The sequence below is a fragment of the Trachypithecus francoisi genome, unplaced genomic scaffold (genome assembly GCF_009764315.1).
Source record: "Trachypithecus francoisi isolate TF-2019V2 unplaced genomic scaffold, Tfra_2.0 Lachesis_group10, whole genome shotgun sequence".
Classification (NCBI taxonomy): domain Eukaryota; kingdom Metazoa; phylum Chordata; class Mammalia; order Primates; family Cercopithecidae; genus Trachypithecus; species Trachypithecus francoisi.
This window is the reverse complement of record NW_022681455.1, coordinates 44,442,520-44,454,447: the sequence shown is the minus strand read 5'-3', so window position 1 is coordinate 44,454,447 and position 11,928 is coordinate 44,442,520. Positions and strand designations below refer to the sequence as shown.

Below are 11,928 nucleotides of genomic sequence, written 5' to 3'. Positions count from 1 at the left end.
TCTGGGTCACAGTGTGACATACTGACCGAAACTAAGCAGGGAGAAACAACTTCCAGGCTGTGAGGACTGAAACCACAATGGAACAGGCAGCAAAATAAACCCTTGTACAATTGTCCATCTCTCCTCTCCCCCACCCCACCAGCTGCCAGGCCAGGTTCAACTGTTCTGCAGGGCAACAGTCTGGGTGATTAGACTTTCAAAGGCATGGAAATAATTCAAATCAAATATTTATTGAGCACTTGCTGAGTGCTGGGCTGTGCAGGCAGGTCTGCCTCCATAGGGAACTCAGATATTATTTTAAGGTAGGTCCTGAGTCTGGAAGATAGTCTGGATTCAAATCTTTCCTCTCTGCTAAATTGTCACTTGTCCCTCAGTTAAGCATTGGGAACCTTGATGTTCTCATTTGCAGGGATGGCAGGGGTGGGTGGGTGTTACTTCCCCTCCCACCTGAGGCCAGAGGTGATTAGGAGTGGTCTTTGGGAGGAACTGCTGGAGGACAGAGGGGCAATGATCAATTTCGTGCTAGATGCAAGGCATTCTTCCAGAAAGACATTTCTGTTGGGAGTGGAGAGGCATGTCTGTGGCAGATCCATCTCATGCACAACCCTCACTATATCTTCTGTCCACTGGGCAGGCTTTGGTCAGTGCTGGTGCCAGGATTATCCTACTCCAGAAGAAAGCATTTTGTGGATTCAGCTGCTGCCAGGACTCGTGGCCTCACTTCTGGGGGCCTAACCTCTCCCTCCTCTCCAGGCGGTCCACTCTTGAGGCCTCCCCAGCCTCTGGCGAGTGTTGCTGGCTGAGAATGAACAGCAGACAGCCCAGCAAAGCCTCTCGCATGTCCTGGGAGCCCAGGCGGCGGGCCAATCGGCGCAGGAGGGGCAGGAGGTACTGGCGGGCCAGGCGGGCGACAGGCAGCAGCAGACGGGACAGCAGCAATCGAAGCAGCAGTGGGAACAGTGGCGCGGGCATGGCAGGGCCAGTGAGTCAATGCCTGGGAAGACAACACAGACTTTAGACTTGTATGTCCTGCTTCCACCTCACCTGGCAAGGACATGGGGTGGGTAGCAGTTCCCCCTCCCTTCAGTTTACACCTTCCTGCTCCTGACCTCAATTTGCAGGTCATTTTTGCTTTCATGAAGCCCTTTCTCTTGGCAAGGCAGCTAAGGCAGGAAGGTTCTCACCATAGCACAGACAGGGAGACTGCACCAAGGAAAGAGTAAACCAAGACCTACAGTTTGCCATTCCCAGCTCCAGGCATTCCTACTGCTCCCTGGCCCCTCCCTTCCTCTAGTCACCCCCTCCTCTTGCAGCACAGCCTCCATGCCCCTGAAATTCCCTAACCCTTCTCCCTCAGTCTAGCAGTTCTTCTCCAGGCAATTCTAATTTTTCTTTTGGGGCTCCTGATCCACCCTGACCTGCTGACACTTCCTGACCTCCCAGTCCCCTATCCCCACCAATCCATGGTAGCTCTCACCAGGCAGAACTGCTGCTCAGAATCAGTCTCTGGCTGGATTTGCCTGGAGTGGAGATAGCCCCAGTGGATTCAACACGGGGGTAGCCCCGCCCTGCTCTGCCCCACCAATTACAGCCTGCCTGGGTTGGGGAACAAGGAAGAAACAGCTGTGTTCTAGCACCTGGTATATTGAGGGGAGCGGGCAGCTGGGCTGGCCCCCACTTCCAGTCTAGGGGGAGGAGAGGGCAGGGAACATATGCAGGATTTCCCTCGGAGTTGGAACCCAGACTGCACTTTTTTTTTTTTTTTTGAGATGGAGTTTTGCTCTTTTTGCCCAGGCTAGAGTGCAATGGCGGGATCTCAGCTCACTGCAACCTCTGCCTCCTGGGTTCAAGCGATTCTCCTACCTCAGCCTCCCAAGTAGCTGGGATTATAGGAGTGTGCCATCATGCCAGGCTAATTTTTTTGTATTTTTAGTAGAGACGGGGTTTCACCATGTTGGTCAGGCTGGTCTCGAACACCTGAGCTCAAGTGATCCACCCACCTCCATCTCTCAAAGTGCTGGGATTATAGGCCTGAGCCACCGCGCCCAGCCCATCCTGCACTTTCTAATTGTGTTTCCTTAAGAATGCTGACTCGTTTGTGCTCCAGTCCTCTCCGCTGTAGCCTCAGTAAGTGGGAGTAACTGGAAGGAGTAACTGGAACAGGACAATATATGAGACCCGCTTGCCTAAACCTCATAAGCAGTAAGTCTATGGCCCCCACACACACCTGAACACCAGGCATGCTCAGAGTGACCGGGACAGGGAGACTAGGACCCAAGCCATCCTCCCATTTCAGTCTCCCCAGTAGCTGGAACTACAGGTGCATGCATGCCCAGTCAATTTTTTTTTTTTTTTTTTTTGTAGAGACAAGTTCTCACTATGTTGCTCAGGGCTGGTGTTGAACTCCTGGCCTCAGTTGATCTTCCTGCCTCAGCTTCCCAAATGGATGAGACTACAGGCATGAGCCACCAAGCCCAAATTCTAGTTTTGCATAAGTGTATTTTTTTATATTAAGGCTAATTTGTAAAACCTTTTAAATAAATTCATTCAATTTTAGTCAGTTTGACTAAACAAAATTCTCTCTCTCCCAAAGTTCTATATCCATTCAGGTATTTTTGTTTTATTTTTATTGATAATTGTTTATATTTATGGGATACAAAGTAATTCTTCAATACATATATACATTATGGAATAATCAGATCAGAATAATTGGCTTATATATCTCCTCAAATATTTATTATTTTTTCGTGGTGACAGTATTTACTTTTTAAAATTTTTATTTATTTATTTTTTGAGACATGGTCTCACTGTCACCCAGGCTGGAGTGCAGTGGCATGATCATGGCTCACTACAGCCTCAGCCTCCTGGGTTCAGCTGATCCTTCCACCTCAGCCTCCCCAGTAGCCACTACAGGTGCATGCCACTACACCCAGCTAATTTTTTTATTTTTAGTAGAGACATGTTTGGTCATGTTGCCCAGGCTAGTCTTGAACTCCTGAGCCCAAGTGATCCTCACGCCTCGGCCTCTCAAAGTGCTGGAATTACAGGCATGATCCACCATACCCAGTAGACAACATTTTAAATCCTCTCTTTTAGCCAGGCATAGTGCTACATGCCTATAGTCTCAGTTACTTGGGAAACTGAGGCAGGAGGATTGCCTAAACCCAGAAGTTCGAATCTAGCCCGGCCAACATAGCAAAACCCTGTTTCTAAAAAGAAATTCTAGACTAGGCACGATGGCTCACATGGGTAATCCCAGTACTTTGGGAGGAGGAGGTGGCTGGATCACTTGAGGTGAGGAGTTCAAGACCAGCCTGGCTAACATGGCAAAACCCCTTCTCTGCTACACACACACACACCCCTACCTGGACATGGTGGCGTGTGTCTGAAATCCCAGCTATGCAGGAGGCTTAGACACAAAAGCCGCTTGAACCTGGGAGGCAGAAGTTGCAGTGAGCACAGATCACACCACTGCACTCTAGCCTGGTCAACAGACTGACACTTCATGTCAAAAAAAAAAGTGTTTTTTAGTTGTCTTGAAATATATAATATATTGTATTAACTATAGTCACCTTGATGTGCAGTAGAACACTAGAACTTATTTCTCCTATCTATATTGCTCTCACTGAGCAATGCCTTCCCTTTCCTCATGCACCTCCCATTTCCTTCATTCTGAAACAACCTTAAATAACCTCCAAACTAGACAAAATTAGTGTCTTCCTTTACCCCCCAAAATTCTTATGCCTTGTAAGTTTCTTAACCAAAAGTATGCGTTACTTTTGTATTTTGCATACAAAGTTTCCCTTATAATTTCTAGTTTTAACTACACATACTTAAAATTCTTAACCCTTAGTAACCTTAATTTCTAGTGAAAACTAGGAAGCAGTCACAAACTGTTACAGCACTGTTCTGCAGATTGACAAATCTATAAATACATCATTCTGTTATTTCTAAAAGTATATACTTTCTCAGAGTATAATTTCATTTATTTGGACAGGGTCTTCCTGTACTACCCAGTGGAGCTATGATAGCTCACTGCAACCTCAAACTCCTGGGCCCCAGTGATCCTCCCACCTTGACCTCATGAGTAACTAGTACTATTGGGTCTGGAATTGGTGGGTTCTTGATCTCACTGACTTAAAGAATGAAGCCATGGACCCTCCTGGTGAGTGTTACAGTTCTTAAAGATGGTGTGTCCCAAGTTTGTTCTTTCAGGCGTTCAGATGTGTTTGGAGCTTCTTCGTTCTGATGGATTTCTGGTCTCACCAGAAGTGAAGCTGCAGACCTTCGTGGTGAGGGCTGTAGCTCTTAAAGACAGCACGTCTGGGCCGGGTGCGGTGGCTCAAAGCTTGTAATCCCAGCACTTTGGGAGGCCGCGACGGGCGGATCACGAGGTCAGGAGATCGAGACCATTTTGGCTAACACTGTGAAACCCCGTCTCTACTAAAAAAAAAAAAAAAAAAATACAAAAAACTAGCCGGGCGAGGTGGCGGGCGCCTGTAGTCCCAGCTACTCGGGAGGCTGAGGCAGCAGAATGGCGTAAACCCGGGAGGCGGAGCTTGCAGTGAGCTGAGATTCGGCCACTGCACTCCAGCCCGGACGACAAAGTGAGACTCTGTCTCAAAAAAAAAAAAAAAAAAAAAAAAAAAAAAAAAAAAAAAAAAAAAAAAAAAGCACGTCTGAAGCTGTTCATTCTTCCCAGTGAACTCGCGGTCTCCTTGACTTTAAGAACGAAGCTGCAAACCTTGATAGTGAGTGTTACAGCTCATAAACGCAGTGTGAACCCAAAAGGTGATCAACACTTGCTGCAAAGAGCACAAAACCAACACATCAACAAGAACCCCACTAGATTGCCGCTGGCTAACCCGGGCAACCTGCTTTTATTCCCTTACCTGGCCCCACCCACATCCTTCTGATTGGTCCACTTTACAGAGAGCTGATTGGTTCACTTTACAGAGAGCTGATTGGTCCGTTTTGACAGAGTGCTGATTGGTGCATTTACAATCCTTGACCTAGACACAGAGTCACAGAGTGCTAGCTAGCCTTCCAAGTCTCCACTAGGTTAGCTAGATACAGCGTGCCAATTGGTGTATTTACAAACCTTGAGCTAAACACAGAGTACTGATTGGTGTATTTACAAACCCTGAGGTAGACACAGAGTGCTGATTGGTGCGTTTACAATCTTTGAGCTAGACACAGAGCGCTAGACGGAAAAGTTCTCCAAGTCCCCACTAGGTTAGCTAGATACAGAGTGCTGATTGGTGCACACACCATCCTCTGGTTAGATATAAAAGTTCTCCAAGTCCCCATCCACTTCAGGAGTCCAGCTGGCTTCACCCAGTGGTGATCCTGCACTAGGGCTGCAGGCGGAGCTGCCTGCTAGTCCCGAGCCGCGCATGCACTCTTCAGCCCTTGGGCTGTGGAGGGGACCGAGCGCCACGGAGCAGGGGCCGGCGCCCGTCGGGGAGGCTCAGGCCGCGCGGGAATCCACCGCAGGGGGAGGAGCTCAGACATGGCGGGCTGCAGGTCCCAAGCCCTGCCCCGTGGGGAGGCAGTTAAGGCCCTACGAGAATTTCAGTGCGGCGCCAGCGGGCGGGCACTGCTGGGGGACCCGGCTCTACCTCGCAGCTGCTGGCCCGGGTGCTCAGCCCCTCACTGCCCTGGGCCGGCGGTGCTGGCAGGCCGCTCCGTGTGCAGGGCTCGCCTAGCCTGCGCCCGCCGGAACTCACACCGGCCCGCGAGCGCAGTCCCGGTTCGCGCCCGCGCCTCTCCCTCCACACCTCCCCGCAAGCAGAGAGAGGAGGCTCCGGCCTCAGCCAGCCCAGAGAGGGGCTCCCACGGTGCCGTGGCGGGCTGAAGAGCTCCTCAAGCGCCACCACAGTGGACGCTGAGGCTGGAGGACGAGGAGGCGCTGAGAGTGAGGGCTGCTAGCACATTGTCATCTCTCAATACTACGGGTCTTGCTCTGTCGCCCAGGCTGGAGTGCAGTGACATGATTATAGCTTACTGGAGCCTCAAACTCCTGGCCTCAAGTGATCTTCCTGCTACAGTTTTCCAAAGTGCTGGGACTGCAGGGCTGAGCCACTGTACCCTGCCCCAGAGTACAATTTTGAAGTGGCAAAGGATGTATTTACTAACAGACCCAGGTATCTCTAGTTCCTTTGTAATAAGAAGACAAAAGTAGGTAAACTTATGTTCAGCAATTATATGTTTCAGTATTTTATCTTGTTGGGAAATGATCTAGATATGCAATGAATAGCCATCACTTAATTTAATCTAGTATAACTTTAAGAGAGTAAGTTACTGAAGAGATTTGGGAAACAATTTTTAAACAGACATATTATAAAACGTAATTATTGACCAGGCATGGTGGCTCACCTGTAATTCAAGCATTTTGGGAGGCCAAGGTAGGAAGATCGCTTGAGGCCCGCAGTTGGAGACCACCCTGGGCAACACAGGGAGACTGTCTCTACAAAAAAAATAAAACCATCAGCCAGGAGTGGTGGTGCACATCTGTTACTCAGGAGGCTGAGACAGGAGGGTTGCTTCAGCCTGAAAGTTCGAGACTGCAGTGAGCTATGATCAAGCCTCTGCACTCCAGCGTGGGTGATAAGAGGAGATCCTGTCTCCAAAATGAAACAAAACAAAACATGATTACTGTTAAAAGGTATATATATCTGTTGGACATGGCAGCTCATGCCTGTAATCCCAGCACTTTGGAAGGCCGAGGTGGGCGGATCACAAGGTCAGGAGATCGAGACCATCCTGGCTAACACGGTGAAACTCTGCCTCTACTAAAAATACAAAAAATTAGCAGAGCATGGTGGCTGGTGCCTGTAGTCCCAGCTGCTCAGGAGGCTGAGGAAGGAGAATGGCATGAACCCAGGAGGGGGAGTTTACAGTGAGCCGAGATCACGCCACTGCACTCCAGCCTGGGCGACAGAGCAACACTCTGTCTCAAATAAATAAATAAAAGATATATATATATACATTTTTTTTTTTTTGACACAGTCTTGCTCTGTCACCCAGGCTGGAGTGCAATGGCGTGATCTTGGCTCACTGCAACCTCCACCTCTCAGGTTCAAGCGATTCTCCTGCCTCAGCCTCCTGAGTAGCTGGGATTTACAGGCACCTGCCACCACACCAAGCTAATTTTTGTATTTTTAGTAGAGATGGGGTTTCACCATGTTGGCCAGGGTGGTCTCAATCTCTTGACCTCATGATCCGCCTGCCTTGGCCTCCCAAAGGGATGGGATTACAGGCGTGCGCCACCTCGGCCTGCCAAAAGGTATATTTTAAAACTTTTATCCTACTTACATATATTTAAGTCACTTGTTCTTAACAATTATGCTTGGGCAACAATTATGCATGAAAATCTTATGAAACATTAGACAAAGCTAGCCATTATCAAGTTATTTCCCTGATAACTGTTTTATAGCACATGAATGTTGAGCAAGTATCATGAAAGCGAAAACCTGCAAGTTAAATACATGGGATTTTGGCCGGGCGCGGTGCCTGTAATCCCAGCACTTTGGGAGGCTGAGGCCAGTGGATCAATAGCTATCCATGGCTCCGAAAATCAATGTGGGGACTATTTGCCTGTTATCAGGGAATCTTCTGGAGGTCCCTGAGTCCCTTAAGAGCAGGAGGCCGGACACAGTGGCTCACACCTATAATCCCAGCACTTTGGGAGGCTGAGGCAGGAAGATGGCTTGAGCTCAGGAGTTCAAGACCAGCCTGAGCAACATAACCAAACCCTCTCTCTACCAAAAATACAAAAATTAGCTGGGTGTGGCAGCATACACCTATAGTCCCAACTACTCAGGAGGCTGAGACAGGAGGATCACCTGAGTCCTGGAGGTGGAGGTTGCAGTGAGCTGAGATCATGCCACTGCACTCCTGCCTGGGCGACAGAGTGAGACCCTGTCTCAAACAAAGAGAGAGAGAGAGAGCAGGAGAGCCTAAAGTTTAGTGAGTGAGTGGGAAGAGGGGTTAGTTCATAGGGCCTATTCCTAGGTGATCTGCCACTGTGTAGAGAGGTACTGTGTCTTCTGAACTTGTGAAAGGGCAGACACAGCATGGGGAGCATAAAGGTGAGTGGGGAGCCCTCTGAAGCAGGCAGAGCTTGACTGCAGAGCCCTGGCAATGGGTGCCTTAAGGAACACCAAAGTGATCCTTGCCACCCATCCTAGGTGCTTCTGCCAAAGTAACTCAACCTATATGTCCCAGGCCTGGAGACCAGTGCTCTCTGTAATTCTTTCAGGGAAAGGGAAGTTAAAACAGGCATCTGGTGTTTAAGGGATTTTCTGGGGAAGCTGGAGGAGCTTGGGGAGTTTAAGGAATTTGCTGAGGAAGTGAGGCCAGATTTTGAGGAGGGCAATTTAGGGGGTCTAGAGATCCAAGAGATCTTCTGGAGGGCCAGGGCCAGGGCCAGGGAGTTGGGGGTAAACAGAAGTATAAGAAGGTAGAGAAGGGGATTTATGGTGGATTTGGATTTCAACTTTGTTCTAACTGATTTCTGTGTTCTTGTTTTGTGATCTCATTAAGGGAGTCCCCAAGGTTAACCTTTATACCACTTTTCAATTTGATCTTCCCATAGGAATTAATAAGTTGTTTAGGAGGAGAGCTGTAAATTTTTTTTCTTTTCCTTTTCTTTTCTTTTTTTTTTTTTTGAGACAAGATCTCACTCTGTCGCCCAAGCTGGCATGCAGTGGTGTGATCAAAGCTCACTGCAGCCACGACCTCCTGGGCTCCAGCGATCCTCCTACCTCAGCCTCCCAAAGTGCTGGGATTACAGGTATGAGCCACTGCACTTGATCAGTTTTATTTTTCTCAAATAGTACCAATTTGTTTATTCCAGAAGTGACTCAAACCAATAAGCTTTTTCATTTAAAGCCTCAGAGGAAATGTTCCAGGCTTAGAAGGCACAGTGGCTCATGCCTGTAATCCCAGCACTTTGGAAGGCCGAGGTGGGCAGATCACCTGAGGTCGGGAGTTCGAGACCAGCCTGACCAACGTGGAGAAACCTCGTCTCTACTAAAAATACAAAATTAGCTGGGCGTGGTGGTGCATGCCTGTAATCCCAGGTACTCAGGGGGCTGAGGCAGGAGAATCGCTTGAACCCGGGAAGTGGAGGTTACAGTAAGCCGAGATCGTGCCATTGCACTCCAGCCTGCGCAACAAGAGCGAAACTCCTTCAAAAAAAAAAAAAAAACTTTGCTGTGGGTGCAAATGGCATTCCCAATGTGAAGGCAGAAGTTACAGCCCCATAATCCAAAAAGTTCACTCCTAGAGACAGCCTAAGAAAGCAAAGACCTTCCCTGTCACATGCAGTTAAGCATAGTGTTTGTGAAAATGAAATCTTGGTTTGCCAAGGAATGTGGGACAGACAGCTCTAGTCATCTAGTCATAAACCTGCTAATCTGCTCATCTGTGACAGCAGTTGTCCTCTCTCTGGGCAGGCATTAATTGGAGGGGACTTTCCCAGCACTAACCAAGCAATGGAGGTTGAGAAGTCATAGACCCCTTATAGACTGGGACCTCTTACTAAGACAAACACCTTGAGAGCTGGCAAGGCCACATGGAGAGAATGCTGCTTGTCACTTCATGTCTCGGGCTCCCAGCCTGTTAGACTGCCTGCCTGAGGCAAGCCAGCACTTGCACCCCTGGGTGGCAGAGACCGGAGAGAATACCCTCACTGTCACAAAAGCCATCAAGACATAAAACAAGACAAAAGGAGACCCTCATTCCATGATTCTCCTCCTTATGACAAAGGACACAAAAGATAGAAGCAAAAAACGAACAAAAATGACTATCCCCGGTAGGGAAGGGATCAGAAACAAGCACTAGACCAATAAACAAAACAAAAAACCCCAGACCCTAGTGTGCTACACAAGAACAAACAAATGTTTTATCTTGCTAATCTAAATTCAGAAAGGGGAAAAACAGGCCAGACGCAGTGGCTCACGCCTGTAAGCCCAACACTTTGGGAGGCCAAGGCGGGCGGATCATTTGAGGCCAGAAGTTTTAGACCAGCCTGGCCAACATGGCAAAACCCCGTCTCTACTGAAAAAATACACAAATTAGCCGGATCTTGTGACGGGCACCTGTAATCCAGCTACCTGAGGCTGAGACACGAGAATCACCTGAACCCAGGAGGTGGCGGTTGCAGTGAGCCAAGATCGCGCCACTGCACTCTAGCCTGGGCGACAGAGTGAGACTCGATCTCAAAAAATAAAATAAAATATAACATAAATACATAAAGAGAAGAAACAAAACCAAAGAGACATTTAGCAATCTCACTTTGACCATATCCCGCAGGCAGAGATCTAGGAGCCTAATATGGTTAAGAATCTTACCTGGAATCCTGCATTGTAGAATATTGGAGCTAGCAGGTCCCAGACAGTAAGGTCCCTTTGTAACAGAGCCTATATTACTAAAAAAGAAACAACAACAACAACAACAAATGAGGTATTCTTTTTTTTTTTTTTTTGAGAAAGAGTCTGGCTTTGTCTCTCAGGCTGGAGTGCAGTGATGTGATCTTAGCTCATTGCAACCTCTGCCTCCCAGGCTCAAGTGATCCTCCCACCTCAACCTCCCAAGTAGCTGAGACTACAGGAATGCAACAGTACACCTGGCTAAATTTTTTCTTTTCTTTTCTTTTTTTTTTTTTTGAGAAGAAGTCTTGCTCTGTCGCCCTGGCTGGAGTGTAGTGGCATGATCTCGGCTCACTGCAACCTCCGCCTCCTGGTTTTAAGCAATTCTCCTGCCTCAGCCTCCCAAGTAGCTGGGATTATTGGCGTTCCGCCACCATGCCCAGCTAATTTCTGTATTTGTAGTAGAGATGGGATTTCACCATGTTGGTCTTGAACTCCTAACCTCGTGATCCGCCCACCTCGGCCTCTCAAAGTGCTGTGATTACAGGCATGAACCACCACGCCCGGCCGCTAATTTATTTATTTATTTATTTATTTGGTAGAGATGGGGTTTCTCCATGTTGCCCAGGCTGGTCTCAAACTCTTCAGTTCAAGCGATCCACCAGCCTCAGCCTCCCAAAGTGCTGGAATTATAGATATGAACCACTGCTATTTTCCTTTTTCTGTGTCCTTTTCCTCTTCCAATGGATAATTGCTTATACATAGTCATTTTGGTAGAGGTTAATCACTAATAATTGATTAACTTCATACCCTGACCCTGGGGGGTTGCCCGCAAGACTGATGAATTTTTTTTTTTTTTCCAAAGAACGATGGTCTCTAGGTCATGCAGACTTCCTTGATGGCATCCAGAAAGTTTGATCCACCTAGGGCTGTTAGCAGCTTTGATCACTGGGGAATCTCACCACCCACAACCCACCTTACTCATAAAAGCCCCAGTTATGTCCAAAGGCAGGTCGGATTTGAAAGTTTGTCTCTCCCGGTTGGGCGCAGTGGCTCACGCCTGTAATCCCAGAACTTTGGGAGGCCGAGGCAGGTGGATCACCTGAGGTCAGGGGTTCGAGACCAGCCTGGCCAACATGGCGAAACCCTGTCTCTACTAAAAATGCAAAAATTAGCCGGGTGTGGTGGCAGCGCCTGTAGTCCCAGCTACTGGGGAGGCTGAGACAGGAGAATCACTTGAACCTGGGAGGCGGAGGTTGCAGTGAACCGAGATCGTGCCACTGCACTCCAGCCTGGGTGATAAAGCAAGACTCCGTCTCAAAAAAAAGAAAGTTTGTTTCTCCCATGCTCACAGGTTGGCCAAATCAAATCAACCATTTTCTCTTCCAAAGCACTGATGTGTCACTGTTTGGCTTCCTGCACATCTGGTACTCAAACTGAGCTTTTGGGATTCTACAACTATAGGAGAGAAAAAAATATTGCTTCTTGGTACCCTTCTAAGTTCTTTGGCAGGTCTATGAATTAAATTGACATGGACAGATTTACAAGAGAA

At 48.2% G+C, this 11,928-nt stretch overlaps 1 protein-coding gene across 2 annotated transcripts; it reads right to left on the bottom strand.

The window, feature by feature from the left end:
* Positions 1–207: 207 nt before the first annotated feature.
* MYMX (myomixer, myoblast fusion factor) lies at positions 208–6,422 on the bottom strand. Of its 2 annotated transcripts, none has more exons than XM_033219891.1 (2): positions 6,379–6,422; positions 208–994 (listed from the first exon to the last, which is right to left on the bottom strand). In XM_033219891.1, the coding sequence occupies exon 2, from the start codon at positions 970–972 to the stop codon at positions 718–720; it is 255 nt and encodes an 84-aa protein (XP_033075782.1). In that variant the 5' UTR covers positions 973–994; positions 6,379–6,422; the 3' UTR covers positions 208–717. The 2 variants fall into 2 exon arrangements, with proteins under 2 accessions (XP_033075782.1, XP_033075781.1); XM_033219890.1 differs by lacking the exon at positions 6,379–6,422 and adding an exon at positions 1,478–1,594.
* Positions 6,423–11,928: the final 5,506 nt, after the last annotated feature.

Coding starts and splice junctions, on each gene's coding strand:
- MYMX (XM_033219891.1), bottom strand. CDS start 972: ATGCCCGCGCCACTGTTCCCACTGCTGCTTCGATTGCTGCTGTCCCGT.